This window comes from Saccopteryx bilineata, chromosome 3, assembly GCF_036850765.1.
Source record: "Saccopteryx bilineata isolate mSacBil1 chromosome 3, mSacBil1_pri_phased_curated, whole genome shotgun sequence".
Taxonomy (NCBI): domain Eukaryota; kingdom Metazoa; phylum Chordata; class Mammalia; order Chiroptera; family Emballonuridae; genus Saccopteryx; species Saccopteryx bilineata.
Genome location: NC_089492.1, coordinates 47,933,341 through 47,952,024, shown reverse-complemented (window position 1 = coordinate 47,952,024; position 18,684 = coordinate 47,933,341). Strand labels below are relative to the sequence as shown.

The 18,684-nt window shown below is 35.7% G+C and overlaps 1 protein-coding gene across 2 annotated transcripts in view; it reads left to right on the top strand.

The window, feature by feature from the left end:
* Window positions 1-18,684, top strand: part of PRKDC (protein kinase, DNA-activated, catalytic subunit) — a 269,534-nt gene that overhangs the window by 24,900 nt on the left and 225,950 nt on the right. For both annotated transcript variants that reach the window (XM_066266092.1, XM_066266091.1), the window contains exons 11-17: window positions 11,196-11,342; window positions 12,638-12,802; window positions 13,275-13,443; window positions 13,801-13,850; window positions 14,447-14,572; window positions 15,894-16,046; window positions 18,219-18,334. In XM_066266092.1, coding sequence (XP_066122189.1) covers window positions 11,196-11,342; window positions 12,638-12,802; window positions 13,275-13,443; window positions 13,801-13,850; window positions 14,447-14,572; window positions 15,894-16,046; window positions 18,219-18,334 — 926 coding nt within the window. The remainder of the gene's footprint in view (window positions 1-11,195; window positions 11,343-12,637; window positions 12,803-13,274; window positions 13,444-13,800; window positions 13,851-14,446; window positions 14,573-15,893; window positions 16,047-18,218; window positions 18,335-18,684) is intronic.

Sequence of the window (18,684 nt, the reverse complement as noted above, 5' to 3'; positions counted from 1 at the left end):
TTTTTGAATTTTTTGCCCTTCAAAAAATCTTGTAAGGACAAAAACAAGTGATAGTCGGAGGATGCTAAGTCTGGGGAATATGGTGGATGCGACAGAATTTCTCAGCCTAGTTCTGCAATTTTTTGACGAGTCCCCAAAGCAGCATGTGGCCTGGCATTATCATGATGCAGTATGATGTTCTTCCTATTGAACATCGCTGGCCTCTTTTCTTGGACTGCTGTCTTTAAATTATCTAGTTGCTGACAATACTACTCCGAATTGAGCTTTTCGTTCCGTTTTAAAAGCTCATAATGTATTGGTCCTTGAATGTCCCACCATATACACAACATTCTCTTATTCAGAGTCAAATTTGGTTTAGAGGTGGAAGGGCTAGGTTTTCAGGGTTCACACTATGCCCTTTTTCTTACGATGTTTTCATAGGTAATCCATTTTTAATCCCCAGTTATCATCCGGTTCAAGAAGGGCTTGATTTTGTTCCGAGCAAGCAGAGATGTGCATATGACTACTCGATCATCCAAATTCTTCTGACTTAATTCATGTGGCACCCATCTTGAATAATTTCCACTCCAATCCTATCTTCTGAATATGGTCCGAAATGGTTTGCTGAGCTGAATTAAGCCTTTCTGCGATCTCCGATGTTGTCAGAAAAGGATCTTGCTCCAACATGGTCTTAACAACATCGTCATCGATCAAAGATGGTCGCCCAGAACGTGGCTTATCAGAAAGGTCAAAATCACCTGTTTCGAATTTTTCGAACCATCTTCTGCATGTCCTATCAGAAACTGTACCTTCACCAAACACTTTCAATAAGTTTCTACATGCTTCTGTAGCATTTCTTCTTTGTTGAAATTTATAAAAATTACAGTGGCATAAATGAACTTTATCAGTAGCCATGGGTACACTATCGCTTCACACATAAGACTAACGTGAATCAACTTTGTTTTAGTTAATTTGCTACGTCAGTATGTATACATTAAGTGATAAAAATTGAGAGGCACACATGCGCCAAATAAATATGTGCTTACATGTTGAAAATTGTTGTGATAAAAAAGGATAGAACTTTCCAGTAGACCTGATATTTATAGGTGTGTCTAGATTGAGTTCATTAATATTTACAATGTATTGCTCCCTTTATCATTATGTAGGGATCGTCTTTATTTCTTACTATGGCCTTTGTTTTAAACACTATTTTGTCAGATATAAGTATTGCTACCCCAGATTTTATTTTCATTTCCATTTGCATTGAATTTTTTTGTATCCTTTCACTTTCAGTTTATGTGTATCTTTTGTTCTGAGGTGGGTCTTTGTACACAGCATATATATGGGTCTTGTTTTCTTATCCATGCAGCTACCCTATGTCTTTTGATTGGAGCATTTAATCCATTTACATTTAAGGTTATTATTGATATGTGCTTATTTATTGCCATTTTATTCTTGATTTCCTTTTTTCCTTTTAGCTTCTTATAACAGGTCCGTTAACATTTCTTGCGCTACTGGTTTGCTGTAGAGGCCCTGAATAGGAACATAGAACAGGGACAGAATTTAGTGCCTTGAGGTAAAAGCCACAGTGGCATTACTGATAGAAAGTACTGAATGCTGTACAATAGGGATAAGATTAGCAATTCTGGTTAATCAATAGGTGGGCATGTTTGAGCTACTCCCTTGCCCTTTTATCTGCTTTAAAGTTCTCCTTCTTGACTTCCTCAGTCTCTTCTCTGCTTCCTGACTTCCTATTCTTGTCCCTGCTTCTATTTGTGTGTATCGATAAATACCCGCAAGGACTGAGGTGTTGGGGCCCTCTCATGAAACTTGTATAGGGGATTGTGAGGCAGTCTTCCCTAGGTCCCTCAGTCCACTCCATGTGGTCTCCAAGTAGTCATTGTCTTCGTGACAATTGGTTTCCCACGTGAGGAATGGGAACCAAAAGACATTTTGGTGGTAATGAACTCCTTTAACCTTTTTTGAGGGGGGGGGGGGTCTGGGAAGCTATTTTGCCTTCATTTTAAATTTTATTTTATTTTATTATTTTATTTTATTATTATTTTCGGGGAGATAAGACAGTCTCTAGACTTCCTCCTGCACCCTGCCAGGGATCCACCCAGCAATCTCAAATCTGGGGCCCAGGCTCAAATCAACCAAGCTATCCTCAGTGCCTGAGGCTGACACTTGGATCAGTTAATCTATCCTCAGTACCTGGGGCCGATGCTCGAACCTGTTGAGACACTGGCTGCAAGAAGAGAGGAAGGGCTAGGGAGAGAGGGGAAGAAAAGCAGATGGTGACTTCTCATGTGTGCCCTGACTGGGGATCAACGAGGGACATCTGCATGCTGGACCAATGCTCTATTCACTAAGTGGACCAGCCAGGGCCTTTCCTTCAATTTTAAATGATAGCCTTGCTGGGTAATGTACTCTTGATTATAGGGTTTGCTTTTCATCACTTTGAATATTTCATTCCAAATCCTTCTAGTCTGAAATGTTTTTGTTGAAAAATGAGCCAGACAGCCTTGTAGGTAACTTACTGCTTTTAAGATTTTTTCTTTATCTTTAACCTTTGCTATTTTAATTATGATGTGTTTTGGTGTAGATCTCTTTGTGTTCATCTTTAAAGGGACTCTCTGTGCTTCTTGAACTTGTATGGATCTTTTTGGGTTAGTGATGTTTTGACTATAATTTCTTCAAACAAGAAACAACATATTTTTGTATGTTGATATTATATCTTGCAACTTTACTGTATTCAATTATTTCTAATAGTTGTTTGGTGAAATCTTTTGGTATTTTATATAGAACACCCTAAATTTTATTTGGTAATTACATATGTAGTAATATATAGTAAAATTGTGCCATGTGCAAATAGAAACAGTTTTACTTCTTCCTTTTCAATTTGGATGACTTTTATTTTTTGCCCTGGGTAGGACTTCAAGTATTATTTTGAATAAAAGTGGTAATAACGCACATCCTTGTTTTATTTCTCATCTTAGAGTATACCATTGGGCAGGGGTTCCCAAACTTTTTACACAGGGGGCCAGTTCACTGTCCCTCAGACCGTTGGAGGGCCGCCACATACAGTGCTCCTCTCACTGACCATTAATGAAAGAGGTGCCCCTTCCAGAAGTGCGGCAGGGGGCCAGATAAATGGCCTCAGGAGGCCACATGTGGCCCGAGGGCCGTAGTTTGGGCACGCCTGCCACTGGGTATAATGTTAGTTGTGGATTTGTCATGTATCTTCTTTATTATGTTGAAGTTAATTCTTTACATACCTATTTAATTGAGGTTTATTTTTAAAATCAAACATTGGTGTTGTATCTTGTTATATAGATGTTTTATATGCTTCTTTTGAACTGATCATATGACTTTTATTCATCATTTTGTTACTGTGGTGTATCACATTATTGATTTGCAGATGAACCATTCTGCATCCCTGGAATTACTGTCACATGATAGTGGTGTATGATCCCAATAATACATTGTTGTCTTTCATTTGCTAGTATTTTATTGAGGTTTTCTGCATCTATGTTCATCAGAGATATGGCCTTTAATTTCTTTTTAGGGTAATGTTCACCTCATGAGAAGAGTTAGGAAGTGTTCTCTCGTTAATTTTTTGGAACAGTTTGAGAACGATTGGTATGAAACCTCGTTTTTAGTAAAATTCACCAGTGAAGCCATCTGGTCCTGGACTTTTATTTTTGGGGAGATTTTTGATAGTTGTTTCTCTTTCCTCCCTGCTTATGAGTCTGTTTAGGTTTTCCACTTCTTCATGACTCAGTCTGGAAAGATTGTGTAGTTCTAGGAATTTATTCATTTCTTTTAGATTGTTGAATTTGGTGACATATAATCTTTCATAGTATTCTAATATGATCCTTTTTATAGCTGTGATGTCCGTGGTAATTTATCCTCTTTCATTTCAGGGTTTGTTTATAAGAGTACCGTCTCTTATTTTCCTTAGTGAGTCTAGCCAGACGTTCATCAATTTTATTGATTTTATTTTTCAAAGATCCATCTCCTTGTATTAATTTTTTCTATAGTTCTTTTGTTTTCTATTTCATATAGTTCTCCACTATTTACTATTTCTTTTGCTGTCTTTGGGTTGCCTTTGTTCTTCTTCTTGTAATTCTTTAAGATGTGATGTTAGGTTGTTTACTTGGGATCTCTTTTGTTTCTTGAAATAAGCCTCTAATAATATACATAGCTCTCTTATTACTGCTTTTGCTGCATCCCAGAAATTTTGATATGTTGTGTTGTCATTAATATTAAACTGTGGAGATCTTTTTTTGTGTGTGTGTGACAGAGACAGAGGGAAGCAGAGAGTGGGACAGATAGGGACAGACAGACAGGAAGGTTGAGAGATGAGAAGCAACAGTTCTTCGTTGCAGTACCTTAGTTGTTCATTGATTGCTTTGTCATATGTGCCTTGACTGGGGGCTATAGCAGACCAAGTGACCCCTTGCTCAAGTCAGCAACCTTGGGCTCAAGCTGGTGAGTCTTGCTCAAACCAGATGAGCCCGCGCTCAAGCTGGTGACCTTGGGGTTTTGAACCTAGGTTCTCCACATCCCAGTCTGATGCTCTGTACACTGCACCACCACCTGGTCAGGCTGTATATATCTTTTGATATTTGCTTTTATTTCTTTTATGACCCTTCCACTTTTTAGAAGTATGTTGTTTAATTTCCACATTTTTGTAGGTTTCTTTACTTTATTTTTGCAGTTGAATTCCAATTTTAACCTTATGTTCAGAGAAAATGTTTGGTGTAATATCTGTCTTCCTGAATGTTGATGTTAGTTTTGTGGCCTAACATATGGTCTATCCTTGAGATTGTTTTATGCACACTTGAGCAGAATGTATAACCTGGTGTTCTGGGATGAAATATCCTGTAAATGGCTGTTATGTCTATGTAGTCCAGGGTATCGTTTACAGCTGATATTTCTTTATTGATTCTGTGTTTGAAAGCTCTATCTAAAGCCATCTGTGGTATGTTGATATCTATAAGTATGATTGTGCTTTTGTCTGTTTCTGTTTTTAGATCAGTTAGTAGAGGATTTATATATTTTGGTGCTCCCTGAGTCAGTGCATATATATCAAGAAGTATTATGTATCCTTATATAATGTCTCCTTTATCATTATTAAATATCTATCTTTCTCTCTTGTTACCTTTGTTGTCTTGAAATCACATTGTCAGATATTAGTATGGCTACACCTGCTTTATTTGGGTATTATTTTCTTGAAGAATTGTTTTCTAACCTTTCACTTTGTGTCTACTTTTGTCCTTGCAGCTTAGATTGTTGAAGGCAGCATAAGGTTGAGTTTTACTGTTTGATCCCATCTACTACTCTCTGCATCTATACTGGTTAGTTCAGTCCATTTACATTTAGAGTAATTATTGATTCTTGTGGATTTACTATAGACTTTGTGTTTTATTTTTGAGAGCTCTGTATAGTGTTTGATTCTTCTCTTTTGTGTTTCTGTCAGTTGTTTGGTGACCATCCATATTTCTTTCTGTTTTTTTTTCTTTTTTTAAGCTGTGTGTTTCAGTAGTGGCTTTTTTGTGGGTGAATATCATTAGGATATTAAGAGAAAAATTGTTAAGTGTACAATAGTACTTTGTCTTATGAATACTTATGTACCATATGCTCCTTTGCTACTGCAGATCTTTATCTTCCCCTCTTTTACCTTATTTTGTCATAGATCATTCTTTTATTGTGCCCTTGTTGGGGCTTTTACTTGTAGTTTTGATATGTGTTATTTTTTATTAGTTTTAATAACACCCTTTAGTATTTCCTGTAGTAGACATTTTCTGGTGATAAATTCCCTCAGCTTCTGTATGTCTGCAAAAGTTTTTATTTCTTATTTATATTTGAAAGATACTATTCATGGATATAGTATTTGTGGCTGGTAATTCTTCTCTTTCAGTACTCTGAATGTTTTGGTCCACTCACTTTTAGCTTGTAGAGTTTTTGCTGTGAAATCCAGTGATAACCTAATGGGCCTTCCTTTATGTGTTATGCTCTTCTTTTCCTTAGCTGACTTGAGGATTCTTTCCTTGTCATTGACTTGACAATTTTATTATGATGTGCCTTGAAGAAAGTCTGTTTGGGTTTAGGTAACTTAGAGTTCTGTTTGATTCTTGAATCCGAGGCTCTAATTCTTTACATGGGCTTGGGAAGTTCTTATCAATTATTTGTTTGAATAGGCTCTCCATTCTCCTCTCCTTCTTTTCTGAAACACCCATTATTCTTATATTGCTCTTTCTGATGGAGTCCGACAATACTTGTAGAGCTCTCTTGTTTTTTTTTTAAATTTCATGAGTCTTTATTTTCTCTCTGAAGCATCTCTAGTTGTTTGCCTTCGATTTCAAAGATTCTTTCCTCTGTCCTTTTCTATTAGCTAAACTTACCACCTCAGTTTTCATTTCATGTATTAAGTTGTTCAGTTCTGTTTTTTAAGTTCAGTATCCTTGGTAAGGTTTTTTTTGTTTTGTTTTCTGAACTTATTAAGTTGCCTCTTGGTGTTTTCCCACATCTTGTTGAGTATTATTAGAACTTCAGTTATGAATTCTCTATCATTTAACTCCAACATTTCTGTGTGATTGAGTTTTGTTTTTTTATGACTTTTTTTTATTTTCTTTCTAAACTACATGTCTGTCCTGTTTATCGGTGGTATTTAATATCCTCTTCCTTGATGGCATTTGACAGTAGTGCTTTTAAGAACCCTAACAAAAAGTTACTAAAAAAATTGAAAAGTAAAAGTGGAAAATACAATGAAAAATATAAAAATTTAAAAAAGAATCCCTGGCCTGTTGGCTCAGTGATAGTGTTGGCCTGGCATGTGGATGTCCCAGGTTTGTTTCTAGTCAGTGCACACAAGAGTAGTGATGATCTGCTTCTTCATCCCTCCCTGTACTTCTTCCTCTCTTCCTATCTCTTCCCCTCTTGCACCTGTGCCTTGTTTGCTTTGAGTGCATCAGCCCCTGGCACTGAGGATGGCTCTCAGAGCTTCTGCCTCAGCAGTTGTGAGCTTTGCTCTAGGTAGGAAGAGCATCAGCTGTTAGATGGGGGTTCCTGGGTCGATCCTGCTCCGGGCTAATGCAGGATTTTGTCTATCTCTTCCTCTCACTTGGAAAGAAGGAAAAAGAAAAAAATGATAATGATGACATGTAAAACAGAAAACAAAGAGCAAGCACCAAAAAAAAAAAAAAAAAAGAAAAAAAAAAAGGCATCAAAAACAAAGTACCCACAAAGAAAAAAGAAAAATACAAATAAAAAACATAAAAATAAGGCCCTGGCCAGTTGGCTCAGTGGTAGAGCATCAGCCCAGCGTGTGGAAGTCTCAGGTTTGATTTCCAGCCAGAGCACACAGGAGAAGCACCCATCTGCTTCTCTACCTTTCCCCTTCTCCTTCCTCTCTATCTCTCTCTCTTCCCTTTCTGCAGCCAAGGCTCAATTAGAGCAAAGTTTGCCCGGATGCTGAGTATGGCTCCATGGCCTCCGCTTCAGGTTGCAATGCAGCAACGCTCCAGGTGGGCAGAGCCTAGTGGGGTTGCTGGGTGGATCCCGGTCGGGCACATGCGGAAGTCTGTCTCTGCCTTCTGCTTCTCACTTCAGAAAAATACAAAAAATACAAAAAATATATGTATATAAAAATTTCAAGAGGAATCAAAAGTTGAATAAAAGAGGGAAAAAAATGAAAAAATGTTTTAGTTTTGAGAGGTTTTTCTCAATGATGAGAGTCAAATGATTTAACAACCAGTTCTAATGACCATTTTAAGTATAAAAAAATGATATACCAAAAGGTAGCTATTGATTTCACACACTTAATATCTAAATAAAAACAATAAAAGAGCTATACAAAACTAGAGTATGTTATAAGAAAGAGTTTTAAAATATTAATGAAATACCTGACCAAAAGTAATAAAACTGTTATTAAGGTGTTTCCATATTGCTTCTTAATAAGCATCCTCACCTGTAATTTTCTCCACCTTTAGCCGAGCAGCATCGGCTATGTGATTTATGTGTTGATCAGATGAATGTTAAAAATGAGTAAGGAATATTAATTTGTGATTTCCACATTGGGTGGCTGGCAAGGGACCTACCTTAGAACTCTGATTCCAAGTGCCATTTTAACAACTGGTTTGCCAAACTCAATAAAAAATTAGGTATTGGTTCTGCCGAACCTGTGTGAACGGACTGAATCCCACCACTGGTTCCTCTGTTTTCTTCCAGTAGGTTGAATTGTGTTACAGGTTTTAACTGTGAAATTCTTGGGCTGATGTCCACTGAGATGTTGCTGTGGCAACGATGTAGACAGAGCTGCAGTTGCGTTGGTGGATTGGTTTTGTTCTGAGGGCTTTATGACTTTAGGCTTGGCGATCTCAGGCCTCTGGTGCTCCCTCCTGCATTCAGCAGACCAGGGGACCAGGCACAGAGCACTTCTGTTCTTCAGAGGATAAAGTGTCTCTGGAGAGTTAGTTGTGGGGTCTGCCACTGCCACTCTTCATACACCATGAGGTGAGGAAGGCAGGATCTGGTAGGCTTGTGGGCCGCACATTGGTTTTCTCTGGCTCTGTGCTGAGAAAGGGCTGTGATTCCAGGGGTCTCAAACTCGCGGCCCGCCCACCAATTTTGTGCCGCCCGCAGACTAATCAAACTTAGTGGATTAGTCTGCGGGCCACACAAAATTGGTGGGCGCGCCGCATGCGGCCCACGGGCCCGAGTTTGAGACCCCTGAATTAGACCTTAGAAACACTTAGTGAGGGTTGTGGACAGACCTTGGGAACACTGGCAGTGACCTCTTGTTCTGCCGCTGCTTTGGTTTAGTATCTCCCCTTCTGCACCTCAACCTTTCTGCTCCTCCCCCCAAAAGAAGACCCAGTCACTCTGGGCTTTCCCCCTCTTCGTAGACCTGCAGACAAAACCAGACAGTTTGAATTTCCTTTTTCTTCGTAGCCTCAGCAGAAAAAAAAACAGTCACTCTGGGCTTCCTTCCTCTCTGAAGTCCCAGAGTACAAAGTCCCAGACAGTCCAAGGCTTTCTGTTCTCTGGAGCCAACTCTGTGTGTATCTTATCCTACACCCCCCTTCTCAACCCTTCCCACCTTTAGTCCTTTCATTGCTTGGATCTTTCAGGCATGCCTGTGAGCCTAGCTGAGGTTGCTTCTCTGCGTTATAGGTGTTCAATTTGTTGAAATTTCAAGGGGAGAGATCAGGGGTATCTCTCATGCCACAGTTACTCTGGTGTCATTTTGACAAATGTCTTGGAATTTTTCCCCCTCACGTTTTTGGTTTGAATACCACTTGCTGAAGAGACTTTCATCACATTGACTTACCTTGGTATCTTTGTTAAAAACAGTAGAATAAATGTTTTTGTATTCTCTGTTTTGTTCCATTCATCTTTTGTCTATCCTTACATTACTACCTGTCTTAATTACCTGTATATTAAGTCATGAAAGAAATTAGTGGTTGTCCTCCAAGTTCCTCTTTCTTTTGTATTATTGTTTTGACTATTGTATGTCCTGCATTTTTAAATTTAAACATTATTTTTATGGGGAAGAAAGTTTTATTTTTCATTCAATACCTTTATACAAAGTTTTTATGAAAAATAATGCAGGTTAGTTGCATATAATTCAAGATGTATAAAAGAATATAAAGAAGACTATTAAGATCTGAAATCCTACTACTGAGAGGGGAAAAAAAATCACAGTTTTTGTGATTACACTTTTTTTTGTGTGTGTGATTACACTTTTAGACATCTTCCTTTCTTTCTCTCTCTCATCCTCCTTTTGCTACCTTTGTTTATGGAAGGAAGGAATGAGAGGGAGGAAGAGAAATATCTTAACATAACGGACTATTATTTGTAATTCCAAGATGTTGAATATGTTTTCCTGATAGCACATTGAGGTCTAATGATTAAGTTTTAATGGCAACATAGTTTGATATTTATCATTATATTTATGAGCTAAAATATTTTAACCAATTTTTTACTGTTAGATAATTATTTCCAAGTTTTGCTACTATAAACAAAACAGTTGGCTAAAAAAGATGTTTGCTGAAAGTACAAAAATAAAAAAATTAAAAACATTTTAAATTCTTAAGCAGTATAATATATTAATAAAGTGAAAACTATTCTGTGATTCAGTTAAGATGATATTTATTTACTTTTTGAGGAACATTTTCATGATATGTTTATGGTAAAGGAAATTATGAAGCAGTGTGTATGCTCTCCCTTTTTTCTAAAATAAATAGGAAGTGCCTGACCTGTGGTGGTGCAGTGGATAAAGCGTTGACCTGGAAATGTTGAGGTCGCCGGTTCGAAACCCTGGGCTTGTCTGGTCAAGGCACATATGGGAATTGATGCTTCCAGCTCCTCCCCCCTTCTGTCTCTCATCTGTCTCTCCCTCTCCTCTCTAAAATGAATAAAAAATAAAATAAAATAAAATAAAATAAATAGGAAGTGACTGGAGGGACAAGTGCTAAGACCTGTAGGACTTTGTGTGGGATTGAGGCATGGAAATGAAAGGCAGATATTTTTTTACTGCCTTTGATAGTTGTCTAGATTCATTCTTGTCTTTGAAGTCTTTGTGCTGAAATTAGAAATGCTCTTTTGAACACATGTTCTTGGCATTTAGGTCATTGTCAGTTTGATTGATAGTGGTCTACTTGCTTCTCAAAGTACATTTTCCCTTGCCTCACACTTTAGCCTGATAGATTATGTGGCTTATTATGTGTGTGTGTGTGTGTGTGTGTGTGTTTTTTTAATTAGATGCCTTGTCTTTCTGATTGTTAGTTCTGAACTCTCTTTTGTGTTGCTAATGAGGCTCTCAAGTCTGTTGATGATTTCTGAACTTGTGTCACCCTATGAGTCACAGATGAGCTCTAAAGATGTTTTCTGTTTCATCAGAGAGCCTTAATTTAAAATCTTTTTTTTTTCTATTGTGCATACATCTTCCCACATTCCCTGGGCTCTTTCAGTTTTATTCTCTTATGAAAACACGTCACATATAAGAAAGCCTTAATTAAGGGAGTGTCTTCTGAACTTGATGGAGACTAAATGAATCGAATTAGTGGTTCTGTATGAGTAAAAGTGATTGTGTGGAACTATAAAACAGATTAATGATATCGAATTAAACAATTCTTGTTTTTCTCATTTGTATAGATTACTTTGTTTTGCTGTAATATATTTAAGAACTAAATATTATGTAATTGCAGGTTTCTTTTTTGGTGGCAAAGGATGCAGAAATGCATAAGAGTAAGCTGCAGTATTTTATGGAGCAATTCTATGGAATCATCAGGAATATGGATTCAAACAACAAGGATTTATCCATTGCAATTCGTGGATATGGGCTTTTTGCAAGAGTATGGCTCATTAATATGCTCTTTTTTAGTTTTATTTGAATGTTTAAATGAATATAATTTATTGCATTTTTAAAGCTTCTCACATTTGTGATAATATTATTTGCTTTATTGTTAACTTGTTTTTTCAGTGCTTACTATGTACTAAATTCTCTATATGTATTATCTCAAATCCTCATAATTCTCCTCCAAGCTTTTAGGAGTATTATTTCACTTTACTGATGAGGTAATTGAGACCCAGAGAAACTGAGTAATTTGTTAAAGGACACACAGTTGATAATTGACAGAACCAAGATATAACTTCAGGTGTGAAGACTAGAAACACCATGTTTTTTTTCAGTGTGCCATGTTGCCTCTTATTTATGAAGTAAAATTATAGTTGATGTCATTTTAAAAAGAGAAACTGTAATGACAGAAAGAGGTATATTTAAGAATACAGTAATGAGAATAAGCGTAGTTATGTCCCTCTTATTGGATGTATTCTGTGGCTTCTACATTATGGAAAAAATCGCTTGTTAACCTCGCTTTCTACAAATTTATCCTCAGTGCTTCTCCCTGGTTTCAGAGAATGATAATTCCTCTTTCCAGACTTCCACTATCACTGCTATTTCATTTCTGATATTTCCTCATTTGCTTCCATTTATCTTTGTTGGCTCCTTTAAATATACTTAGCGCAGAAGGAAAAGTGTGTAAGAAGGTTCAGAGGTAAATGAGAACATGGGATTTTCAACTTCATACATTGTGGTCTAACCAATTTTAGGTTGGTCACTACAGTTAGATATGTTTACAGTGTAGCTGGAGCATGATAGGGCAAGGAAGACAGGAAACAGGACTTGAGAAAGAGTCCTAGTTTGTCAGATCCTCAAGGAAACTAAAGTAGTTCTGAAGTCTAAAGAAGCCTTTGGAAAATCTGAAGCTGGGTAGTAAGTATCATTATCAGATATGTTAGTCATAAAGATGGCTCATAGTGTTCAGAGTGGTAATAATAGGATATTCCAACTTTGAATTCAGTTCTCATAGAAGTAGGGACTACATCTTATTTGTCTTTGATGCCATCTATAGTAACAGTGCCTACAAAATAGTTAAAAATAGGTAGATGTTTTGTGTATGAATAAATACTTAGGATGTGTTTGTAATTTTAAAAAACATCTTTATATGATATAATGTATTTTTATCTGTATTCTCCATTAAAAAGCTTTTGTAGTATTTAGTTTATAATCATGGCTTAACAATACGACTTTAAATACATTATTTTGACATAGATAAGATCTAAAGATTTATGTTTACCTTTCCTAAAGTCTTGCAAGGTTATAAATGCAAAAGATGTTGACTTCATGTATGTAGAGCTCATTCAACGCTGCAAGCAGCTGTTCCTCACCCGTGTAGACACTACTGATGACCATGTTTACCAGATGCCAAGCTTCCTCCAGTCTATAGCAAGTGTCTTACTTCACCTTGATACAGTAAGTGGAAAAGTTACTTAAACTGAGCACAATTTTATTTATTCTCAGTTCATCAAATAACTAAATGGAGTTGTATTAATTGTATGCACTCAGTATAGGCCCCATTTATGACCCAGGTGACATTTTTACTTAGTATTTGTGTCAGTAGAATTATAGTCATGAAACTTCACTTTTTGTTATCTACAGCAGAAAAAATTGTTTTAATTTTCCTATCTTTCTAAAAGGTTAAGAATTTCATCTTAAGTATCATTCAGGCAGTTTTTTCTGATTTTTAAAATTGTAATCACGATAATAGTGTTAAATTTAGTGTAGATGTAGATAACAAGTCAGATAACAAGATGTAGATAACAAGATGTAGATTACAATTTAAAATCTGTATCTAATTGAGTTGTAATTACTTTGAATATTTGTATTATTCTGATATTTATTTATTTCTTCCCCTAACTTTTAGTTTGCTCTCCATTTCTGGTAGGTTCCTGAGGTGTATACTTCAGTTCTGGAACATCTCATGGTGGTACAGATAGACAGTTTTCCACAATATAGTCTAAAAATGCAGTCAGTATGTTGTAGAGCAATAGTGAAAGTTTTCTTAGCCTTAGCAGAAAAAGGACCACTTCTCTGGAATTGCATTAGTACTGTGGGTAAGTATGGAATTCACATTTGTTTTTGTGATAATAAATAATGAACATTTAGCATGTTATATGATACAGATAAAGAACATCTGGTTGCCAAATTCTCTTGTATCTTTTGATGCCTTTTGGAGAACTTATATTTTGGGGGACCTAAATCTCGTTTTTCTATAGTTTTTTCTGAATCTTCTTTTCCTCTTTGTTGTGCTTCTGAATTTCAGTAGTCCAAAATTGAAAATGAAAGATTTTAACATACTTACTGAAAAAATGAGAAGAAAAGTTATGTTAAAACAATAATGGCTGTCATTTTTGTTGAGTATTTGGTTGTATTTTTCATTGTTTATTCTTGTTTTCATTTTCTTTTTTCAGTACATCAGAGTTTAATCAGAATATGTTCTAAACCAGTGATCCTTCAGAAAGTAAGTTCTGAATTGAATGCTTTGAAAATTAGTCCTTTGTCACTGCAGGTTAGAAATATTGCTAGGGTTTATATTTGTAAATATATAAAAGTGGCCTTTTTAGTTATTAGCCATGCCTTAACATTTGAAAAGTGTAAGATATTTTTGAATGAATAAACTTCTAAGTTATGAAACATCCTTAAACATAAATTACTATTGTATATACATTTTTACAAAAAGGGAATCTTTTCTCTCTTGAAATTCTAGGACAAAATACTTAGGTATATTATGGGAGGCATATTTTAGTTACTTGAAATTATAGGAAATAGTATGAGATGAGAGATTGACCTGTGTAAGAAAGTAAGATAAATCTTTATAACACATCCCATTTTTGAAATATTAGTACATCACTATTTGAGTCCTAGTTAGAAGAATCATGATTTTTTTCCAACTTGCTTTTTTATTATGCTTTCATAATATACTGTAGTCTTCAATCAAATTATAGTCTCTTACTAGTAGTTGCTTTAGCTTAGAAAATTCTGGAAATCAAAAAGTTCTGGCAAAAGTGTTTATTTTTGTGGATTCATTAGTAAATATTGGTATGTCTTTCTGCTCAGGGTGCCCAGTCTGAATCAGAAGACTATCGTGCATCAGGGGAAGTTAGAACTGGCAGATGGAAAGTGCCCACATACAAAGACTATTTGGATCTTTTTAGAAGTCTACTAAGCTGTGACCAGATGATGGTAAAATGATCATTTTAAAGCCGTGAAATACCCTTTTTCCTCTATTAGTCTACATAGTTCATCCAAATAAGACTTATTTCAGAATTATATTTTACTGATCTTCAGTAGTTTATTTAAAAAGTATTTCAAGTAATAAAAATCAACACAGTAAGTTAGGATAATGTGAGACTAGAAAAAGGTAAATTAAAAGAAACAAAATTAGAGAACTCATTTAAAACTAATTACTGAGTCCTTATTTTAGCTTCAAGTAGCTATTTAATATAGTTGATACTATTTTTTTTCTAATAGATCCAATCAAAATTAAAATAGTGTTATCCCCACAGGAGTGCTATTCTCATCCTATTTGTTAAAGATGAAGATAAATCCAATTGACTTACTAGATATGAGGAGATTTGTGCACAGCTATATTGTCTATGATTTGGATAATGGCTCCTGCTTCTCTAGCATATGTTTTTAAGCCAAGTTCTGGTGACTGTTTTAACATAGACTGACAGAGCATTAATAGGTGAGGGTGGGTCGGGAATCTTTTTGGCTGAAAGAGCCATGAACGCCACATATTTTAAAATGTAATTCTTTGAGAGCCATACAACAACCCGTGTACGTTAGGCATTATCCAGTAAAAATTTGGTGTTCCCGAGGACAGCTGTGAATGGCTCCAGCCACCTGCAACCATGAACATGAGCGGTAGGAAATGAATGGATTGTAATACATGAGACTGTTTTATATTTTTAACATTGTTATTTTTTTTTATTAAAGATTTGTCTGCGAGCCAGAGGCAGCCATCAAAAGAGCCACATCTGGCTCGTGAGCCATAGGTTCCCGATCCCTGGGTTAGGAAAAGCAATTTTTGTTGATAGATAATTCCAACCTGTGAAAAATCTTAGAGGAGTTTTTAGTTGTTTTCTTATTGAGGTAAAATAACAGTGTTAGTAATTTTACCTAAAACATTTCTTTCTTATATGATGTTAGCTAGCCCTATATTTTGAGGTTAAGTTTAAAGGAAAAGTATATACACAAACTGATTAGGGGATATGCTTTCATAAGAATTGGCCCAAATCCTCAAATTTATTACCATGAACTTAGTATTTGTTGCATGGCTACAAAAGTCATATCATCTGACCAAAATGACATTGTCCTAATAATTTAGGAGTGTGTCTAAAATTTGAGCTTGTAAACTTTGGGTAAATATGTTACAGTTTACACAGAAGTTTTCATAATATCTAAATGTGCATATACATCTGTATGTATTTTAATTCTTATTTTAGTACTCATTCTGGTACTTTTTTGTACAAAATTTTGAAGTTTATGATTTTTTTTAAAGGATTCTTTTTTAGCAGATGAAACATTTTCCTTTGTGAATTTCTCCCTTCCAAGACTGAATCGTTTGCTATATGATGAATTTGTAAAATCTGTTTTGAAGATTGTTGACAAATTGGATCTTACACTGGAAAAACAAAATATCGGGGAACAAGAGGTTAGAATTTTTTCACTAATTTGCATCATTTTTATACCAACTCTCTTTGTATGTATAGCACATTTGGTACAGTATTGCTGGAAATTAGTTTCTTCAGCATTAATATATGTTGCTAATACTTTTCTAATAGCTTAATGTATAGCAAATGTTATCACTGGAGTTTTCCAAAAGTAACTTACATGTATAATAATGTTAAAACAATTTTTATTTGCCCTTGTTGGATAGCTCAGTTGGTTAGAGCATCGTCCCAATATGCCAAGATGGCAGGTTTGATTCCCAGTCAGGGCACATACAAGAATGAACCAATGAATGCATAAATAAGTGGAGCAAATTGCTGTTTCTCTCTCTCTCTCTCTCTCTCTCTCTCTCTCTCTCTCTCTCCCCCCCCCTTACTCTCTCTAATATCAATAAATAAATTTAAAAAAACCCAAAAAAACAATTTTTTTGTGTGTGAGAAATTATTATTTATGCTTTATCAATAATAAAGAATAAATCTTATTTGGTACAGAGGTGACTTTATAGTAGGAGAGGGAAGCCTTAGATTCCTCTTGTTGATAGCTAAGGGAACTCCAAATTCTGGGTACACAGTCTTAAATGTGTTCTTGAGATAATAAAGTATAGACAATAGGCAGAAAGGGAAGAATGCACTCTCCCTTTTCTCTGTGTCCAGTTTTCATGGCTTTAGGCTGCCATGTAGGAGTTGCTTTGCTCTTATCTGAAGAGTTTTAGCAATAAAACACTATAGTAATGATACTACTGTATACAACAGCGGTCGGGAACCTTTCTGGCTGAGAGAGCCATGAACGCCACATATTTTAAAATGCAATTCTGTGAGAGCCATACAACAACCCATGTATGTTAAGCATTATCTAATAACAATTTGATGTTGTCCCAGAGAACAGCTGTGATTGGCTCCAGCCACCCGCAACCATGAACATGAGTGGTAGGAAATGAATGGATTGTAATACGAGAATGTTTTATATTTTTAATGTTATTATTTTTTATTAAAGATTTGTCTGCGAGCCAGAAGCAGCCATCAAAAGAGCCACATCTGGCTTGCGAGCCATAGGTTCCCGACCCCTGGTATACAATTTAAAAATCCGCGATACAGTGAGACTGCGAAAAGTGAACCACGATATGGCGAGGGATGACTGTAGTGTCAAAGGGCCTGAGTTATAGTGAAAACATCTGGTTTACTTTTGAGCCCAGGGATTTTTTTTCTTTTTTGGACTAGGTTCTGCTTCTTAGAATTAGTACTTATTTACTCTCACTGTGATACTGTGAAGTTAGACCAGAGAAAAAGGAGAGGATATTCAGAGGATAATAAAACAGAAAAAGACCATTTGTCACATCGACTTTATTGCGTTTGTAATACATATTCAAATTATTATGCTGTTTGATGGGAACAGCATTGTGTGTTAATTGCTTTTTATGCTTTGTCTCTGTCTAAAATAATTTTATTTTAAAAACTTGCCGAAAGGTGCTTTATGGAACTGTGTTAGCCAGCAAACCTGTCTTTTAGAACACGTCTTTATCTTTTGTTTTCTTCACTGGCTTTCTTTGCACTTTTTTCCCCTCTTGTTTTCTGCTTCCTTCTGTTTTCGGCCCTTCTCGCTCCGTTCCAGCAGGTCAGTTGTCACTGTGTTAGCACTTCCCCAATAAAGCTAGTCTCCAACCTTTCTTATCTTCCTTCACAGCTTCTAGCTCTGCATTTCTAAATACTTGCTTAGCAATTCCCTCGAATTTGATAACACAAATTTAATATGTTAATATTAACTTACTTTGCTTAATACTGTTAATTATTCCTGTTTCTCAGTTTGAAACTTCCAAGTCATTATTGATATTTTCTATAAACTTTAAGTTTTGAATTCTACTTCTGTCAAGGCATCATTGCTAGCTCCTTTAAGAAATAATACCCCTCTTTTTAAATTATTGTATTGTAACCATTTTTAAATCACTTTATTCTGTTACTTCCCATGTATTCTTTTATTTAATGTTTTCTGTGAATTGCATCATTTTTCTAAAATTGTAAGCTTTGAAAACCCATCTATACTTTTCTTACTTTTGCACACCTTCCTCATAGCATTATGCCTTGGCTGTGAAGTCAGTTAGTTATCATTGACTTAATGTGTGATTGAATGGTCCAGTGTTTGTTTTGGTATAATTTTTAAGGATGGCAGTGAACCTACTGACGTTTGGGTGATCCCGACTTCAGATCCAGTGGCTAATTTACATCCTGCGAAACCTAAAGATTTTTCAGCTTTCATTAACCTGGTGGAATTTTGCAGGTATTTTTTTTTTTAAGTTCTAATTATTTAAGAGTGAAAATAATACCTGACCTGTGGCAGCACAGTGGATAAAGCATCAACCTGGAACGCTGAGGTTGCTGGTTCAAAGCCCTGGGCTTGCCTGGTCAAGGCACATATGGGAGTTGATGCTTCCTTTCTCTCTCTCTCTCTCTCTCTCTCTAAAATGACTAAACAAGTATTAAAAAATTATCAATTATTGGCTAAAATATAGAGAAAACTTTTATATAGATGTAAGAAATAAAATAGCAATACTTACAATCTATATTGCTTATGTGAATCATTAAAATATGTTTAAATATACCAGCTTAGAGTTATTATTTTTATACTTA